General features: G+C 59.1%; 1 protein-coding gene across 1 annotated transcript in view; it reads left to right on the forward strand.

Moving 5' to 3' along the window:
- The first annotated feature begins 1,191 nt into the window (after positions 1 to 1,191).
- The window catches only part of LOC104262434 (receptor-type tyrosine-protein phosphatase V-like), a 41,406-nt gene continuing 23,092 nt past the window's right edge, over positions 1,192 to 19,505 (forward strand). The window contains exons 1-12 of the mRNA XM_059831228.1: positions 1,192 to 1,222; positions 7,475 to 7,554; positions 8,667 to 8,730; positions 11,182 to 11,448; positions 12,485 to 12,754; positions 13,335 to 13,601; positions 15,074 to 15,346; positions 15,997 to 16,257; positions 16,821 to 17,093; positions 17,564 to 17,833; positions 18,403 to 18,672; positions 19,131 to 19,403. Of these exons, the coding sequence (XP_059687211.1) occupies positions 1,207 to 1,222; positions 7,475 to 7,554; positions 8,667 to 8,730; positions 11,182 to 11,448; positions 12,485 to 12,754; positions 13,335 to 13,601; positions 15,074 to 15,346; positions 15,997 to 16,257; positions 16,821 to 17,093; positions 17,564 to 17,833; positions 18,403 to 18,672; positions 19,131 to 19,403 (2,584 nt within the window). The 5' untranslated portion in view covers positions 1,192 to 1,206. The remainder of the gene's footprint in view (positions 1,223 to 7,474; positions 7,555 to 8,666; positions 8,731 to 11,181; positions 11,449 to 12,484; positions 12,755 to 13,334; positions 13,602 to 15,073; positions 15,347 to 15,996; positions 16,258 to 16,820; positions 17,094 to 17,563; positions 17,834 to 18,402; positions 18,673 to 19,130; positions 19,404 to 19,505) is intronic.

Consider the following 19,505-nt stretch of genomic DNA (forward strand, 5'->3'; position numbering starts at 1 on the left):
CATAGCTGCTGAGCATGGCAGAAGTGTCCAGGGCTGCCTCCTCTCCCCACCGCGCAGGCAGGCTGGTTTGGACTAAGCCAGAATCGGCTTCCCTCTCCCTTTTCTCTGCAGAGACCTTTGCCCAGCTGAGGGCGGGGGCAGCTGCCAGCGGGGACGGGTGCCCATGGTGGGAAGGCTGAACGCCCTGAGCGGCAGCTGAAACATGTGTGACCCTCGTGGGACTGGAAAGGGTCAGATGCAGAAGTCCCCCCTCCATGATCCACACAGCGGATGCAGGAACCCGCTGCTCCCACATGGGGCTAAGCCGGGCTAATCCTGCCAGGCTCTTGTGAGGAGGCCAGAAACATGAGCTCCAGGCCTTGTTTTCAGCTGGGACCGCAGGAGAGAGGATTCTTCACACTCACTGCCGTGGCTTTTGCACCTCCTCCTGCCGCATCCATAAAGATGGGAGAAGGGGTGCCTTTGGGACCTGCTCCCATGGTCCCAGCTTTCCTCTGAACTCCCTGGCAGGACCATTCTGCTTGTCCCCAGGGACCAGCTGGCCACCCACTCACCAGGGCAAGGATATGTACCATCCTGGACAAGCTCTTGGAGTGCTCTGTGCTTCCTGAGCCAACTCACCAGCCCCTCGCCACCTCCCCCCTGACATGGGACTGAGAGGGACCAGGATGCTCTCACTCCGGAATGGTGGCTGATCTGATGGGGCTCAGGGCAGCAAATCCTTTAGCCATCATGGCTCACAGACACTTTCAGGGCTGGAGCATGGGTCTGGGGGGCTGTACTGGCTCCATCACAACCTTGGGCCCCCCCTGTCCCCCTTTGCAACAGCAGTGTGAAAGGATGGTCACTGTCTGCAAGGGTCCCATCATAGGGTGCCCCCAGCACCCAGGCTGGCCCCACAGCGCGTGGTGCAAACCCAGGCAAGGTGCAGCCTTGCGGCACGGCATGCATCTCCCGCTCTCCCTGGTGTGCAGACCCCTGCCATCACGGGGCTGCAGGAGACATCTCCGTCCAGCTGATCCCTCCTCCCTGGCATCCTGCAGCAGAGACGCTGGGCGAGCCCAGGCGGGCCTTCCCCTGGGACCAGCCCAGACTTGAGCGTCAGGGCCGTGCACAAGCAGGAGTAAACGGCAAGCAAGTGTGAGCGCGCCAAGTTGACACCTCACACGCCAGGCTCGCAGGGACGGGCTGTGGACCACGCCGGGGATGCCCACCAGGAGAGGTACTGGTCCCATTACTTGCCCCCCTCTCTCTTCCCAGCCATGCAGTCAAAGCCAGGATGTGTGCGGTGGGGAAAGGAGCACGGACACTCCTGTGCTCTGGCGTGGCGCGGGCAAACCCCATCCCACGGCCCCGGGGCGGGCGGCAGGGTTTGGGCAGCCTCTGTGCATGGCTGTGCCAGAAACAGTGCCTGGTGTTAAGCGGCTGTGCCTGTGCGGGGGGGATCTCGTGCATGGGCTCCCCAGCATGGTGAGGCACGGGTGGGCACCGGGAACTCCTTCGTGGCTACTTCTTGGCTCCGTGACCGTGGCATCCTGGCGGTACCAGGCACCTTTGCTGTCAGCCTGTGCTGGCACTGCAGCCCAGGGTGGGCGCAGAGCCCTCCTGGGCTCTGCAGGCAGTTGGCAATGGGGTGGGGAGTTTTGGGGGCCATCCAGGTGCTGCCCTAGAGCTACCTGCAGTAGGTGTGGGGCAGGCACTCTGCAGGCTGCTATCAGCCCTCCCCACCTGAAGGCTCTTGCCCCAGCCAGGGGAAGGGGACTCCTGAGCCTGCTCAGCCTCAGGGGCGGCACCCACACCCCGAGGGGGCAGAGCAGGTTTGCCCGGCTCTGCCGGCTTTGGGCGTGCTCTGAGTCACCCGCAGCCCTGCTCTTCCCAGGTCTGCAGGCGCCTGGTTTGCACCCGCAGGCATCCCGGGCTCTGCTGCCAGGTCTCATCCATCACTGGCAGTGAGTGGGGGGAGCGCAGAGCATCACCCGAGCACGGTGATTCACTCCCGTGCCTCCCGGCTGTCCAGTAGCCTGGCCAGCACTGCTGTGCCTGCCCTGGGCACAGCTCTGCCCTGCAGAAAGGGTGATGTCCCCCACCACCTGCCTGTCATCCCCTCTGCAAAATGGGAAGAGCTCCAAAGTTTGAAAGCGCAGGGCAGGAGGCAGGCAGCAACGCTGGCAGGACTCCACGTGGAAATGATTAAACACTTGCAAGGGGTTGAAGGAAGAGCATCCCAGTGCTCTAGGGTTTAGGGTTGGAGAACGGTGGCGTGTGAACATTGCATAGAGAGAGGTCCCAGCGGCACCTGCATCCTCCGCAGGCTCTGCCCTGGGAACAACCTGTTCCCCTTGTTCCTCCCTTGCAGCCCCGGGCAGTGCTCAGCACTTCAGAGGTAGCAGAGGGGACAAATTGTGGCCTGGGGCAGTTCACAGTGCTGGTGGGCACAAGGAGAGACAGGGACCGGACGGACAAGGACCAGAGAGATGTTGCTGCTGGGTCAAGGCAGGACAGGAGCCCCAGAGCTGCTCCCAGCCCAATCCGAGCGGCACCAGTGCCTCATATCACAGGGCCCCTGGGCAACATGTTGTCGCAGGGTGCCACGTTAGCTGCAAGGGGTCCTGTCCAGGGAGGGTTGGCAGAGCTCCCACGGGGACAGCAGGGCTGCACGTCCAGACATGGGTACAGGCTCCTCCGTGCAGTGACAGCATCGCTTATGGCATAGTGCCAGGCCATGGCTGTGCCCTCTCTGCGTGACAGGCTGAGTCCCTCAGGGAGTGGCAGCGTCCTTGCCCGCATGCTGTCCTCTGGCAGCAGTGTGCGGGGACCTTCCCGGGCTCTGCCTGTGCCCAGCTTCAGGGGCATTGCCCACTGGCTGTCACCACACACAGACCCTGTGACACTGGGGGTGCTTGGGTGCCACAGGCGTGCACTCCGCTGCCCACCGTGCTTGTCCTCACCCCAGCTGGTGCTTCCCAGGGAGGTCCCCTACTTCCCCCAGTTGTGGAGGGCCATGCTCAGGTCTGGGAGATGCCTCAGTGGGGACAAGCCCTGTGCCACCAGCTCTGTGTACAGAGCACCTGGAATAAAGGCCAGTGCATGGTATACAAAGGCAAACTGGGGGTTGACTCTGCTCTGGTCTGAGGTTGGCACTGCCCAGGAGGACTGACTGCCTGGAGCCTTTGTCAGACAGGGCCTTTGCCACCGCACTGTGGCTACTGTCCCTCGGCGTAAGCAAGACCTGACACCACAATGATGGGCATGCTGTCAGAGGTCCTCTTTCCTGTCTCTGCTCCAGACTGGATGATCCCACTGGGGTCCAGGGCAAGGACAATCTCCCAGCCTGAGGCTCTCCCCCTTGCAGGAGGCGGTGGCTCGGCTGCGCAGACCCCACGGTGCCACCCCAGCTCACATAGCTTTCGAGTGCTCACAGTTGGCGGTTGGCGGGGCCTCCCCCATCCCCCTGCTCCTTGCAGTAGCCTTTGCTGCTTCACGGAAAATGTGATGACTCGGCAGCCCCTGAGTTTCCAGGCTGGGTTCCAGCTGCTGGGTGGAGAAACCTTCTGCAGTTGTTTTTGGGTCTGGCACAGCCAAAGGCTTCACTGTTGGGGGGACCAGAGGGGAGATCTGGCATCCCCAGCTGAAGGCAGGCTCTCTCTCTGTCCTTGCCTGTGGTGGCATGGTGTCACTGGGGTGGCCGTGGGGAGGGCAGCGCTGGCACGTAATGAGTAGCTGCTTCTGTCCAGTATGGGAGGCTGCTGAGCCCCACAGCGCCAGCAACAGGGCCTCGGTTTGGCTCGCACCAGCACTTTGGGCTGTTTCCACCACAGGCACAGCCCAAAGTCCCTGAGCTCAGAGAGCAGAACAGCCGGGTGCTCAGGTTTGAATCAGTGGGGCTGGTATGGATGTGTCGCCATGGCCAGTGTGGTGCCAGCTCTGCGTGTCCTGTGACGCGCCACCAGCAGCATGCAGAGGCTGGGAAAGTCACTGGGACACCTCCAGGACCATGCCCAGAGGTCAGTCCCGGCCCAGCAGGCAGCAAGGCACGGTGCCGAGGCATCCGCCCCCAGCCCATCCTCATGCCAGGGGGTCACCTGTCCTGTTGGACGGGGAGGTGCAGGGCAGTGGCACAGCATGGCAGCAGGCTCCAGGGGGACGGAGACACTGTGCTCCAGGAGTCCCTGCTTGGGTCCCCAGCCCAGAGACCAGGGAGGGCAGGACAGACCCTTTGGTCCTTGGACAAGCCAATGCCTGAAGAAACTACCTTGGTGGTGGAGTTGAACCACCATGCAGTGCCGTGGCAGCAGAAGTTGTTTTCTGATAAGCTCCTGAGATGCCACATCCCACCTACCTCCCTTGAAACTCCATCCCACTGAGCCAGAGTGGCTGGAGATGGAAATGACCAGCTTTGCAGAGAGGCTGGTGGCAGGAGTGTTGGGGTTGCGAGCAGGCAGGTGTAGCGAGTATGCATGGGCTCAGCTTGCTCCCTAGCTGGGCAGGGCAAACTCAGCCCAGCTGGAGTTTCCCAGGACTCCAGAGAGTGGGTTTGTCCTCTTGCTGGCCTGGAGCTGCTCTTTGGTGTGCTTTGAAGCTAGAGGATCCCCACCTTGACTCTGTAGCCTGGGAAAGTCTCCTGTCTGTGCCACTGCAGGGGACACTGCCTCAGACACTGGGGGATGCAAAATCTCTTCCCAGGGTTTTCCTTGACAATCAAGGGTCCCTCGTGCCTCATCCCCCTGGATCACAGTTCCTAGCCCACCAAGGCCCTCCATCCTAACCTCCAACCCCTGCTTTATCAGCCAGGGGCTCCTCCAATTCAGCTCTGCCATCACCTGCCATGCTCAGGGAAACACCACACAGTCCCAGCCGCCCCTGGCCTCCCCTGCCTGCTCTGCCTCTGCACCAGCCATCCTGACCCTCCAGGCTGCTCAAGGCAGCACAGCCCCGTGCTCCCTACCCAGCATGGATAAGGTCACCTGTCCTTGCGCCACCATGGCAGGGTGCATTGCCTGGCAGCTTGCACCCTGCCACAGACCCACAAGGGGACATCCACCAAAAGCCTCTTTGCAAACGTGTTTGGGGACCAGCCAGCTGTAACCTCCCAGATCCCGCCCTGGGGCCCCTGGGTAAACCTGGCAAGCCCTCACTGCAGCAGGGAGCTCCAGCCTCCTCCCAGCTGGCTGCAGCCACCCAGCTCTGGAAACGAGCCTTTTAAAACAGTCCCCAGCCCACTGGAGACGGCAGCAGCCAGCTCCAAACCTCCCTCTGCCTCAGCTCATGGAGGGAGGCTCCCCATCCACCGAAGTGGCTGGAGGACGTCACCTCCAGTATCCGTGAGCACCCAGCTTGCACTCAGCTCCTATGGGGGATGGCCAGCCCCAGTCACGCCGACATCCAGCAGCAGGGATGGGTGTCCCCAGCTGTCTGCAGCACTGGTTGATGGGTCATCCCCATCACCCCAGGTGCTGCTGGACCTCAGTGCCAGATGCTTATCAGGGGATCCCTAAGAGCCAGAGCTTTTACCCTGAGCCTCCCTCACTTGAGCAGATGCACTGCTTGCATTTTTGACATTCAGCCCTCCCTGGAGCAATTCAAGGATTAAAAAAGCTTGTCTGCACTGGAGCCAAGGCATTGCCTTCTGCTCCCACCCTGATGTCCGTGTCCAGGGTGCAGGGGGAGGGCAGGTCTGGGGACAGAGCGACTTGAAAGGCCTCTGGTTGTTGAGCTGTGCCTCTCTACTGGGGGGACATCTGAGTCGTTAACAAAGGAGATGAAGGTGACAAATAAGCCCCCACTGCTGAGCTAAGCAGCAGGGCCAGGGCTCCTTTACCCTCTGCCTGCTCCAGACAGGGGACTGGACCTCTGCAGAGACATGACTGTGACCATGGACCAGGACTCCTGGCACCAGTCCCATTTGGCCAGGACCTGGGGAATTAACTGTCCCCCATGCAAAGAGAAGGGAACTCATGTGCTCTGTCCCCTTTCCCAGCTGGCCCCATCAGCCTGGGGACTGTCAGGAGGTTTGGGGGATGGACCTGGGGTTGGAGATGGGTCCGAGACCAGGGCCCTTGTGTCCCTTTCTCTTCTCAATTGCGTGCAAGGGCTAGGGCTTTCCCATATCTTTGCCCAGGCACTGGGGACTGATCTGTCTGTCACAGGTCCCACCTGACAAACCTCTGAGCTTTTGGGGGAAGGAATCTGCTGTCCTGGGGTCAGCTGGGGAATGTGTCCCACCCTGACAGCTCGGTGGCTTTCAGTAATAAGCAGAGCTTGAATAGCCCCCGTCGGTGGCCGTGCAGGCTACTGGGACAGACTCCCACGGCCACACAGGCTGCGCTGGCTTCCGGGATAGATGCATCACTGAACCTCTTCCAGCACTGTCCCAGATCTCCAGCGCTGATGTGAAGCCAATGGCATCTCCGCTCTGAATCAGAGCTGGCATCCCGCCATGCATTGCACAGACACAGCACAGCACCACACCACACATGGCCTGGCACACAGCTTGGGGGGCACAGCGTGCTCCCCATGGCAGCACCACAAAGTACAACTCTTACAACCCACAAGCAGACAGGGCACAGCTCGGACCCAGCCAACCCCTCAAATGGACAAAGTGCGGTCCAGGTATCTTTGCACCCATGGGGTGCAGCACACAGGAACCTCTCACAATGTGTACACTCCCTCCCCAGCTCCAATCTGCCTGCCCCTGTGCCATGGGCATCACCCAGAGGCACACGTCTCCCTCCTCACCCAGTATGATCAAACCTCCCATTCCCCATCAGCACCCCGTGCAGAAATTCATGCATACAGAGCTAAAGGGTGCATGAACGTGCCGGGCACAGAGACAGCTGCAAGGTGCACAGCACTCCAGATCCACACTCATGCCAATGCTCCCTCCAGCATCCGAGCCCAGCTGCCAGAGGCTGCGGTCCGCCCTTCCTCCCCTTGCTGGGGGCTGGTTTGGGCACTCCCTTCCAGCTCAGAGCCGCCATCTGTCCTGTCCTGTCTCCTCCCCTCTCCTCCCCTCTCAGCACAAACTCCCACAACTCTGCAGAACTCCTTCTGATGGCCAGACCGGGCTCCAGCCGTGCAGAGACCCAGCCACAGCGAGAGTCCCCCCTCCAAGTCCCCCGGCAAGCAGCTTTCTGGCCGCAGCACTCACACGCTTACACAAGGACAGCTGCAGAGTCACCACAGAGGGACACAGATCCGCGGGAACAATAGCAAATGCACACAGCGAGAGGCACACACACACACTGGACTTCTCCCAGCCCGGAGGCGCACTCTGCTCCTGCCCAAGGACAGCTGGCAGGGCTGATGTGCAACGCGCTGGCATGCAACGCCGGTCCCCACTGATGTCATCCTGCCACCCGCGCTTGGAAAGCCTGTGGGGACGCAGCCCCTCACTGCCATGGGAGAACAGGCTGGCTGGGGACAGCCACTGCTAAGAAGCAACCCCCCCCCAACTTGTCATCCCTCTAATCTGCAGCCACCCTGGTCCCAATGAGACCACCACTGCTGCCGCTGCTTGTCCTGTGGGTGCCATGGCTCCTGGGAACCCTGGCAGAGGTAAGTCCTTGTCTTTTCAACCCCCCATTTGTCCATGCAGGCTCTTGGCTCCAAGCTTGCTGGCGGCAAGGGGCTTTGCATAGTCCTACCCCGCTGAGGAATGACGGCATATTTCTGGGCTGCCTCTCCAGCCATGCAGCTGCACCAAATTAGCGACGTTTGCAATTATGAGCTGGCTCTTTCCTCCGCTTCGCCCCCCCTCACCATGCCCTCTCGCCCCAGTGCCTGGGATCGGAGCATGTTACTGCTGCCATGGCTGCATGTCTCCTCGCCCCAGGAATTGTCTGGCTGCTACTCCCAGGGGTCCGGAGCCCCTTTGCTTCCCTCTGTGCGCACACTCCCAAAAGCACCACAGCCGGTGGGGGAGCCAGAAATGAGTCAGCCAGCAGACCCGAGGGGGAAATAACTAAAGAAAGATGATTGCTCCTCTGTGGCTTGTTGCGGGACAGGGAGTGGGCAGAGATATTTCCTTTAATGTGGAGGGAACTAGCCTCAACCTAAGCAGGGCACACCCTGCTCGCAAGCAGACTGTGGGGAGACGGGTGTCCCGCTAGTATGCTCAGCACCCACTGCAGTGTGAAGGGTTCTGGATGCTCTGGAGCTCTCAGGCCAAGCCCGTGCTTTGCAGCCTGCAGGGAATGGCAGCTGGACTGAGGTCTGGGGTCCGTCCATCCTCCCACCCCCCATGATCGTGGGAAGCGGGGGGGTGCCTGTAGAGGGAATGAGGTTGCCAGGGCCTGTCCAGAGCTCCCTCCCTCCCCAAATCTTCCCCTTGTGCCCTGGCTGTTTTGATGGGACGTCTTCACCTGTGGGCATAGCCCCATGTTGGTCTGCAGTCCCAGGACCCATGCAAAAGGCCAGGGCAGCCCCCAAGCTACATCTGCTGAGTCTGTCTCCCTGCCGTGGATAGCAGAGGGCGATGTGAGCGGTGACCTGGACTCTCCTGTGAAGAGGGGTCACAGTCCCCAGAGGGCCACAGCCCCCAGCTGGGTGGGACCTGTGCCTGGCCAGTCTGACCCCTGGCCTGGCACAGGGCACCTCTCCCAGGCGTAAGTCTCAGCTCAGGTGACCTCACCTTGCCCCTCTCTCACTTGATACCTTCAATCCCCCAGGGTGAGGGATGCAACCGGACAGCACGGGCAGGGTTGGAGGGACAGGAGGCACCCAGTGATAGAGGTAAGTCAAAGCAAAGAGGTCCCCAGGCTACGGAGGGTGGTCTTGGTGCCTGGGAGCTGTGAGATGAGCAGATGTGCTGGGCTAGGACTCTTGGAGTTAAGAGTAGCTTTGTAAATACTCTGCTTTAGACTTACTGCAGGCTGCAGATCATGACCAGGGAAGGGGGTGGAGTCAGCCCCATCCTCTTCCAGCAACCAGCCTTATGGGGGGCAGTGTGAGAGATGGACAAGGCTCAAAGCTCCCTCCTTCCCATGGAGCATCAAGCGGGCTCAGCAACAGCACAGCCATAGGTGCCCTGCACAGAGTCCCTGCAGCTGGCTGGGCAGGATCATGTTCCATGGGGCAGCCCCACAGCTGTGCTGAGCTGGCTGGGGAGCATCACAGCCACGCTCGCCCTGCAGCCAGCAAGTGCTGCCGTGTGCTTGGAGCCAGCGTGGTGCCTGCACAGCACTGGCCCGTGCCAGTGAAAAGTCCCCCAGATGATCTGCAGGCATCAGTCAGGGCACGGGGTGTACCTGGATGTGGCTGTCTGTGATGTGGTTAGTGGAGCTTATCTGTGGGAATTTGAGCAGTGTTGTGATCATGGGCCTCAGGGCTGGAGGATGCCTCTGGCCCATTTTAGATATTAGTATATTTTACTGCAGAGGTGAAGATGATGATTGCCAAGTGACAGATGGAGGCAGGCGATGCAGTCTGTTGGAAACCCGAGAGAAGCAAACAAACATGGGTGGAGAACTTGTACCTTCATGAGATAAGAAAGAGCCCACAGTGAAAAAACATCCCTGTTTGAACTTCTCACAGGGCACAATCCCGCTGGCTGTCTTCAGAAGGAGATTAGCCATGCCCTGTCCTCCGTGAGCTGCTGTGACTGGGTCTCTGCTGACAGCAAAGGGAGCCCAATGCAGCTGGCTCAGGTGTAGACACCTGACCCGTGGACACACAACTACACAACTACCCTTCCTGAGCAGTCTGTTCCTAAATCTGTGCTTGAACTGCTCAGGGATGGCACTGAGAAGGCCTTTCCCAGGGGGACTATGTGCTCCTATTTTGTGTCCATCTAATTTCCCTAATTCCCTTTGCACTCATCTGCTGAGTGAAGCTCTCAGCATGTCATCAGGCTCCAAACAACAGCATTGCATGAAACAGAAGTTGCACGTAGTTCTGAAACTGTCCAGCGATGTGAGAAGGCCACACACACCTGAGCAGTCCCAAAGGTGTCCCTGCCCCTGGGGATCACCCCACACTGTTCCTCTTTTGCTGTGTAAAGGCAGCCCCCAGGCAGACCTCTGGGGCAATAGCTGTACTTGTTTAAAGCTTTCTTGCCATGCCTGTTCATGTAAGCCTGTTACAACATGTTGCACGTCATAAATTTTAAGTGCTAATTATTACACAAGTGTCTTATTAGCACTAGAGCTGTTCTGGTGTTTCCCAAACGTTGAAAGCAATAGAGACTTCATCGCTCATAGCAAGGCTGGGGATGGGGAGTGTGTGACGATCTGCTAGTGGAGGCATGGGGAGGCAGAGATGGAGCCTGCAAGGGTCACGTTGCCAACTTGGTCCCAACAGACAAGCTCTGTCTGGCTCCTGTTTGTGTAGGTGGTTCCTGAGCAGCTCTAAGGGCAGGGATTCAATAGCAGTTTTGGCCGCTGACCCACCAATTAGGCCAAGCCCCGTATGCCACTTCCTTGTCCCCAGACGCTCTCCATCTGGATGCCACAGCACCAGCCCTGCAGCCGCAGCATGCTGACTTGGCTGCTGCAGCAAGGCCAAGGCAGGGACACACCTCAGCAGGGGGCTGTGCAAATCTGGGCCCACATTACCTCCACATACGGAGTGTACTGCTCTTCCCATGTCATCTCTGCACTGGGCAGGACAGCGGGGAGACAGTGCCTGGATCCCTCCAAAGCAGCCTTTACCTTCTCCTTTGTCAGAGCCCACATAGAGACAGAGACTGTGGCCGGGAGCATAACGGGCCCACTGCCATATCCATCCTGCTCCCTCACTGGCCATTGTCTTGCTTCTGCAAGGTGGACCCAGAGCTCTTCAACATCTTTTTGGGGGCTCAAACCAACCAAGGTGGTGAGCAATGGATTATACCCAGTTAGGGCAACTTTTCGGCCATAAAGGAGGGCTGTCTGGACAAAACATGTGATGGTCTGAAGCCTTCTGCTCTTTCTCCAACAGAGGAGATGCTCCATGCTTAGGAGCATATCTTTCACGTGCTGCCTTTGACCCCAGTTCATGGGGGTTTCTGAACTTCCTTGTGTTTTCCAAAGGCTGTTTTGGAGCCCTTGGGATTGGGGGCCCTGACATAAGTGGGGCAGTGCCCTTGGTGGTGGCCTGTGCCAAGGTGTGCGACGAGGGTGGGTGGGCTGGGGAGCCTGGCCCTGCAGGCTGGCCACCCAGCAGTACCACAGCTCCCTGTTGAGGGTTTCGTCTTTGCCTCTGCAGGGACCCTCCTGAACCTCAGTGTGAGTGACCATGGCCGGTCGGAGTCCCTTCTTCTGTCCTGGGATGAGCCGAAGGGGGGTGCTGAGGGATATTCGCTTGCCGTCTCCTCCCTGGGGTCAGGCACACCACTGCAGAATGGATCTGTTGGACCCAACACCACCAGCTTCTGGTTCCACGGGCTGACCCCTGGCATGAGCTATGAGATTGAGGTGACAGCCACTCTTCCCTGCATGGAGACCACCAGCCAGACAGTCACAGCACAGACAAGTAAGGGGTTCCCCAGGGACTGCGGAGTCCAAGAGTCTCAGTGCTCCTACCAGTGATCGTTACACTGCTTTGGAGGGTGTGAAGTACAGGTCTGTGTGGAGTCCCATGAGTTCATGGGGAGGTCAGGCCTTTCCTCAAGGTCAGGCTTTTCCACAAGGATTAAGGTCCTTTCCTAGTCCCCAGAGCCCCAGGGGTCATTCCCTCATCCATGTGGAGGGAGGGTCCTGTCCCTGCACCTTGCATGGGCAGGGTTCACGCTGTATCTTCCCCTGGAATAATATAAGCTAATGATGGACCAAGCGATGATGTGGACTGCAGAGAGCTGAGGGGTGGAAGATGTCATGTCTTCAGGTCCAGAAAGAGCTACAAGGAAGTAGCATCTGCTCTGTGATTTTGGCACATCTCTGTCAATCACTGGCTCACCCACCAAGCCTTGCTCTACACCCTCCCTGGCTGATGCCAAGGACTGGGGGAAGGGGGCAGGGGGAGTGAGACCACAGCTCAGGTGAGGATGGCAGCCCTTGCCTGCATCTCTCCAGAAGATCCTTGAGTAGATCAGTGCAGGTGAAGGTGGAAAACCTAGAAAAGGAAAGTACAGCTGGAGGGAGGGAGTTAGCCAGTAGAAGGGATGGTGTCAGACAGCAGTGGTGGCTGCAGGGAGCAGGAGCTCACAGGAGCTCACAGGAAGGCAGGTGGCAGGACCCACAGGGCCAGCAGGAACAGAGGACCTGGCAGCAGGTGAGCTCACAGGTAAGCACTGATGGCTTCACCTTTCTCAGTGCGCACCTGGTGTGTTGTCCCTGACTGAGCCTCCCTGCCCAGTTCAGAGTGACTGTGCAGAGACTGATCCAAAGGGGATGGTGCAGCCCACACAACCCGTGGGAGACTGGTGAGCTGGCAGGGAGGCTATGGGGCTGTGCTTGGGGGATTGGGTCCTGTGGAGCTGGCTGGCAGGACCTCACCAGGTGAAGGCACTGTCCCACTGGCCTTTGAGCAACTTGGCAGCCAACCCCTGTCTGTGCCATGTCTGGTGCAGGTCCTTCACCCGTCCGCAACCTGAGCCTGAACAGCGATGGGAGCTCTGCCACGCTGCATGCCTCCTGGGCGCACGCCCACGGGCAGCGAGATGGCTACCACCTTGCCCTCTACCACAGCGACTCCCAGACGCTTGTGAGAAATGCGTCTGTCCTGCCAAACGCCTCCACGTTCCAGTTTGACGGGTTGCTGGCTGGCAGTGAGTACGCCTTGAAGGTCAGCACGCTGGCTGGATCCAGCCAGGCAAGCACCAGTATCCACCAATGGACAGGTAGGGAGTGATGAGTGTGCCTGCCCAAGAGGGAAGGGGTGGGAGAAAGGGTTTGGCAGGAGGTGTGCAGCACACGTGCCGGCTGGGCTGGCGCAGGGGGCAAAGAGGTGGACAGGCTCGGGATGGGGAGTTTGTGTCGGATGGGGAACAGCTGGGAGATTTTCACATCCCCACCCTAAGCCCAGTGTGCTCGGCCAAGGGGACAACGTCGCACTTCAGTCCTGCCTTGGAGGACCCGCAGGTTGGGTTTGTGTGCTCCATGTCCCCATGGGAGAAGGGCCATCTGGGGATCCTGGCAAAAGGCCTTGGCTGATGGGAGCTGCAGAAATGTTGCATTACCCAGGCTGCCACCCCTCTGTCCTGCAGCCTGAAGGAGCGTGACAGTATGGAGGGACCTCAAGAGGCCTCAGCTTGCCTGGGACACATGGAGAGACATCCCTCAGCAGACCCCTGCCAGACCTTCAGCCCGCATGCCAGCATAGAGAGCAGCTGTGGGCGTAGGAGACCCTGGGGAGGGAGAAGGGTCCAGGCAGCCTCAGCCCCAGTGCTGAATCTTGCTGCCTTCTGTTTTTCCCCTCAGCTCCCTCCATCCCCACTCATCTGAAGCTCAGCCCGGGCTCCAGCACCAGCCTCATCGCCTCCTGGGCCGGTGCTGGGGGGGCTGCCTGGCTGCACCTTGCGCTCCACAACCTCCTCACCCAGACCGTGACCACGACCCTGTCGGCCAGGAGGGGCCTCACCAGCTACACCTTCCAGCACCTCCACCCCGGCACCCAGTACTGGCTGGGGCTGAGCGCTACGGCAGGGCCCTACACTGTGGGGGGGCCCAATGCCACCGCTTGGACATGTGAGTATGATGGCCAGGGATGGGGGAGGACCTCAGTGGCCCTGGCTTTCTCCCTGCCTCTGGTCCAGCCTCTGAATCCAAAGGTCTTCTGCCAGACCCCCAGGTGCAGAGGGCAATTCTTCTGCTTGGACCTGGCTGAAAGCTGCTCCAGGACCCATCTCTGGGGCACTGCAATAGTGGGGCCAGTGAGTCACCCCCCCAGTGAATTCCCAGTGCTGGCCTGTTTCTCCCTGGGATGCACTGGGATCAGCCTGTGGCCTCTCCCTGAGGAGGAAGATGGAAGGGCAGCAGATAGCACTGGTGTGCAGTGCAGCTGGAGCCAGGCTCTCACATTGCCTCAGGGCTGTCCAAGGGCAGCAGAGAAAACAGGGGGCAAGAGAATAGCAGTTTAGCTGATTTGAACTGGACGTTCCTGGAGGGAAATGGGTCTTTGGTCCCTTTTGATTGCTGTCAAGGGTATATTTTGGTAGCACCTGATAATCTCATCCTGGTGGATGTCCCTAATGTGCCGGGTGGTGTGCAAACACAGCCAAGGAAGCCAGTCTCTGGCAGGTCAAGAAATTGGGGGTAGCCCTGCCAGACCCCAGCTAGTTTTACCATTCAACCCAACTTCGTCTACCTTCTGGCCTCAGGCTGACAAGGGCCCCAAGAGCAGGTCACTTGTGCCACTATAGTCCTGGTTTGCTGCCAACACTGTGTCCGTAGCACTGTGAACAGTTCTGGCCCTGGACTTGCTCTCCCAGATGTTCCCAGGAAAACCAGGGGGAAAACAGAGAGGGCAAACCTAGCCTCCTGGACTCATGCTGAATGCCAAGAAAGCATTGGCTCTCTCTAGTAAGAAGCAACAAATTATGGAGGTGCCAAGCTGCAAACTCAGGGCTGTTGTGGCCAGTGACTCCTCCTGGCCCTGGGCAGAGACATTGGTCAGGCGTATGCTGGACGGACCTGGGTGCCACCAGGTGACAAGTCTCCAGCTCTTTCCTGCTCCGCTTGCCAGTCCAGGAAGCTGGAGCCTGTTCACTGCTGACTCTGCAGCTGGGATTTTGGAAGACCTCCACACCCCCAGCTGGTTTGTTTCTGCTATGGAATGAGTCTGACTTGATCCCTGCTGTTGCCAGTCTGCGGCTCTGACCTACCCAACTGAACAAACGTCCCCGGTGGCAGATGCACGATCCAGGGGCGTCCAGCCAGGAGTTCAGTCCAGGCCAGTTCCTGGGAATATCAGCAAGCTTGTGATGGGACACAAATGGAGAGGAGGGGGACTTTTAGGAATTTCCCAGTACGGCTGCCAGCTTCGTCTGGGCTCTGCTAGACCAGGAATGGTTGTGCTGGGGAACAGAGACAGCACACTCCAAAAGGCTGTCTAAGGCTGTATGTAACCCTGCAGATAAGGAAGCAGGGAATGAGGATCAGGGTGTATGGGGTCCAGAGCACCCCATAATCCTGACGCACACAATCCCGTTCCCTTCCAGACCCCCTAAGCCCTGGTAATGTGACACTGAGCAGCGCAGAGGAGCAGGGCTCCTTGCAGGCTCGCTGGAGCACTCCAGCGGGAGAGAGGGACTTCTACCTGGTGACGCTGCAGGAGAGAGAGGATCGTGCTCCGACAAGGAACATCTCTGTCAGCGGAGACAACGGTCATGTCACCTTCCATGGGCTGAGCCCCGGGAAGCAATACTCTGTCCAGGTTACAGCAGTGGCCGGGCCTTACCGGGCATCAGCCCGCAGCACAGCAGCCTGGACACGTAAGCAGAAAGCCCGAGCGTGTCCTTTCAAGGCTATTTCTGCCACCTGATGGAGGCGCTGATGCCCGGAGGGAGGCTGGTGGGATGGGGAGGGGGATTGCAGCAGGGGCAGAGATGGGGCTGTGCAGTGCAGTGGCACCTGGTCTCAAGAGCAGGCTGTGGGTCAGAGCGGCAAAGTCTGCTGCCCCACAGTTCCTCGTGAGGGTGGACTCAGAGGTCCTTGGCAGACCCGTGCCAGGTAGTGTCAGACACGAATCAAGACCCGATCCTACTCAGTAACCTTTCCACTCAGTGTTCGTCAGGCTTCAAGACATCTTCCCCTCCCTCTGCTCACGGCAGCTGGTTTGGTGGGTAGTGAAGCACCACCAGTCCCCCCAGAGCAGCATCTCCCTGTGCCCAGGGTGACTCGTGGAGCCACAATTGGTGCTGTCCCAGAGCTGTCACCCCAGGAAGGGAGGACTGGAGCCTTAAACAGTGTGGGGAGGCACTCACCCAGCCCCTGGCACTGAGAAAAGGAAAAGGCTCTCCCTGCAGCCCTGGCTGCCTGAGTTTGGTGGGGGGACCGCTGCAGACTGTCGTTAGAGCAGGCTGGCTGCCTGATGCACTGCCCCATGCAGTGACGTGCATGATCCTATCCTTGTCCATTGCAGAACCACTAGCACCATCTGGTGTGAGTCTGTCCAGCCAGGGGAGCCCCTACAGCCTACTAGCCAGCTGGGAGGAGGCAATGGGAGAGGGCTATGTGCTGGCCTTCAGCCCAATGGAGCACTCTGTGAAGAACAGCTCACTGCTCAGAGGTATCACCAACTTCACCTATGAGGGCCTCCACCCTGGGACCCTCTACACCTTTGAGGTCAGCACCGTGGCTGGCCCCTACACATCCACACCCCGGCGCATCGCCAACTGGACATGTGAGTGCCACAGCCCTCACTGCAGCCAGCCCCGGGGTTCCCACTGGGTCCTGCCCTTCCCCTGATGTCGTGCCGCAGGGCATGTGGTAGCACAGGTCTTCTGCAGCTTCGTGCAATAAAAGGGCAAAAGGCTCAGGAGGAAAGCAGAGGTGCTGCTGGATGTGCCTGACCCTGGTCTGTATGCCAATTGCCCAGCACAAGGGTCAGCAGAGCCCAGCGCCCTCCTCTTCCCCCAAACCACCCTCCTGTGGCGCTGCTCAGGCTGCATCTGCCCTGAACCACCTCTCCACCACCCTGGTCCAGACCCACCACCTCCTCCAGCACCAGAGCAGTCCTGTCTTAGCATGCCAGTTTGAACTCTATGCTAGCCCAGTCCCTGCCAAACTGGTTTGTGGGTGTCAGCAGGGGTGACAGTGGCCTGCTCAGACCCCGCGGGTGGCCAGAGCACCTGGATGTGGGTTTTCCCAGGGAAGGGGCTCCAGCCCCAGCACGTTTGGGGTTGCACTTCTGCCAGGTGACCCCAGCCTGGGTGCAGCTGTGACTCTAGACCTTACCTTTCCTAGATCCGTTGCCTCTGGAGCAGCTGACCCTCAGCAATCAGGGCCACAGCACCTCTCTGCAAGCCTCCTGGAGAGCAGATCCCACTGGCAGCACCGGCTACACAGGCACCCTCTGGGAAACCAAGTCCCAGAAGTGGATCAGGAACATGACTGTGGGGAACAACTGGACAAATGTCACCTTTGAGGACCTGGTCCCTGGGCGACAGTATACACTGGAAATGGCTGCTATGGCTGGACCTTACAGATCCCCTGTGCGATCAGCCACAGACTGGGCGTGTGAGTGTGTTACCCCTACCTCACCCCTACTGCAAATTGCAACCATGGCCTGGCCAAGGAGAGCAGAAAGCTCACAGCGTGGAAGCAAGGCAGAGTGTGGACCACGTATGGGGAGCAGGGGGACCAGAGACAGGGAAGCATAGACAGACAAAGAGTGGAAGTACAACCAGAGCCACATTGAGCCAGGTTGGAAGTAAAAGGGTCTTCAGTGAAGGAGAAACCCGTCACTGAACAGAGAACGTTTCCAAATGTCACCCAGCAGGAAAGGTGGGGACCTGCTCCTACGTTTGCTGTGGAGCAGAAGCTTAGGCTGTTCTGAGGTTTGATATGCCAGGGCTAATTTCTGACCTGAGCCCACCAGGGACAAGTGGTGGAGGGTGCCCAGGACAAGTGCATGTAGGCCCCCACTCCACTCCACAGCAGCTCCACCATGACTGCCTCTCACTGTCTGGATGTCTCTTCTCTCTCAGACCCCCTGGCTCCGGCAGGTGTGACCCTGACCAACACCCGACGTCCTCTGGGACTCTCTGCCTTCTGGGACAAGGCTGCTGGGGATGTGGACCGGTTCCACCTCCAGCTCTACAGTAAGAGCCATCCAGCACAGAGGAATATCTCAGTGGGGCCAAACACCCACAACTTCACATTCCTGGGGCTGTCCCCTGGCATTCAGTACTTCCTGAAGGTGACCGTCCTTGCTGGTCCATACAGATCCTCATCGCACTTTGCCACTGAGTGGACATGTGAGTGAGAAGTGTCCCCAGCTTCCTGCAGGGACGGGGCATCTTAGCACTGCCTGCAAGACTGGCAGTGACACAGATGTGTCCAGGTGGAGGGAGGGCTCCAGTGAGACCTGCATGCTCCCTGCCCCTGGGAATCAGAGCACGTGTCATGATTTAGGTGCTGTGTGCCAGCTTCTGGGCCCCAAAAGACCCTTTTCCCCAGCTCAGATTTTCCCCAGTCAAGCTGAACCTTCTGCCTAGACTACTTGTGATCTCAAGGCCAGTCTGGGACTGGTGGGAGAGGGATGCAAGAGGGGAAGCACAGAGACCCATCTGGGCTTGCTGTTCCCTGTCCATGGAGCAGAGCAGCCCACTGGGCAGCTGAGTGCTCTAAGTACAGTACCTGCCTACTAGCAGTGCCCTGGGGACATGCACGGGCAACTTGCATGTCCCCCAGGACAACAGGACATCTGGCAGTCAGCTGCTACCACTTCTCCTTTAGCCCTGTGCAGAAATGCAGGCTGTGTCCTGGCTTCTCCAGTTGCTTTATTCCATGATCTCATGGCTGTCCGTACTGTGTTTCCACCTAGATCCACTGTCTCTGGCTAATGTGAGTGTACAGCCTGGCCGGAGACCCCAGGAGCTACATGTGAGCTGGGTGGAGTCAGGCGGTGGCAGAGACCACCTGGTACAGCTCTCAATGGCTGAGTCCCTGTCCATCATCAGGAATGTGTCTGTCCCCCGTGGAGTCACCCAGCTTGACCTGGAGGGGCTGGTGCCAGGGTCCCGATACCGCGTGGAAATAATTTCTCAGGCTGGGCCTCATCGCACCTCTTCTCAGACTGTCATCGGCTACACTGGTAGGAACACAGCTCCTCTGCACCCATACCCATCCCTGGTACCCAGCCTGGCTCTGACTTTGCAAGGGGATGGAGACCAAGAGGGGGGTCCCAGGGCTGTTCTGCAGGAGAGCCCTAAGGCTGTGTCCCCACAACACCACTGGTGCCTGTCTCCTACTCAAGATGCTGACTGTCTTGTTGGGACCCTCACTCATCCTAAGCCCAGCATCTCAGTGGGACATGGTGTGAGCCTGCCCCAGCACTTTGGGACAAGGAGGTCTCAGGCTGTGGTGGTGATGCACTGTTATCACCTGGGACACAGGGAGCAGCTTTGATCTGGGAGAAACCCACTGCTCTCAGCAGTCTTTAGACAGTATGTGAGATGCTCACAGTCCTGCAGCTCCCACCTTCATTCCCAAACTAGGGTCAGTCCTCAGCATCCCAGATTTGTTCCCTGTAACGCTCTTTCTCTCCCGCAGTCCCGTTACCTCCTCTTTCCCTGTCGGCAAGCCCTGTCAGCACTGCCTGGGCTCTGACTGTGCACTGGGAGACCCCTCCTGGGCAGAGGGATGGATACCTGCTCAGCGTGCATGAGGAGGGCTCTTCTGCACCAGCAAAGAACCTGGAAGCAGGGAAGGATAGCACCAATGTCACCATGGCACGGCTGGCACCAGGAACTTGCTACCTAGTTTGGATCTGGGCAGTAGCTGGACCCTACCGTTCCCTCCCCAGGAACATCACTGGCTGCACAGGTAGGCATCCATACCACCCACAGGGTGGGAGCACTGTGAGGAGCTCCAGAATGGGATGGGTAGAGGAGGGCACCCTGGCCTGGTTCCTGGTGATGCTGGCCT

Source organism: Gavia stellata, chromosome 30 (assembly GCF_030936135.1).
Source record: "Gavia stellata isolate bGavSte3 chromosome 30, bGavSte3.hap2, whole genome shotgun sequence".
NCBI classification, from domain to species: domain Eukaryota; kingdom Metazoa; phylum Chordata; class Aves; order Gaviiformes; family Gaviidae; genus Gavia; species Gavia stellata.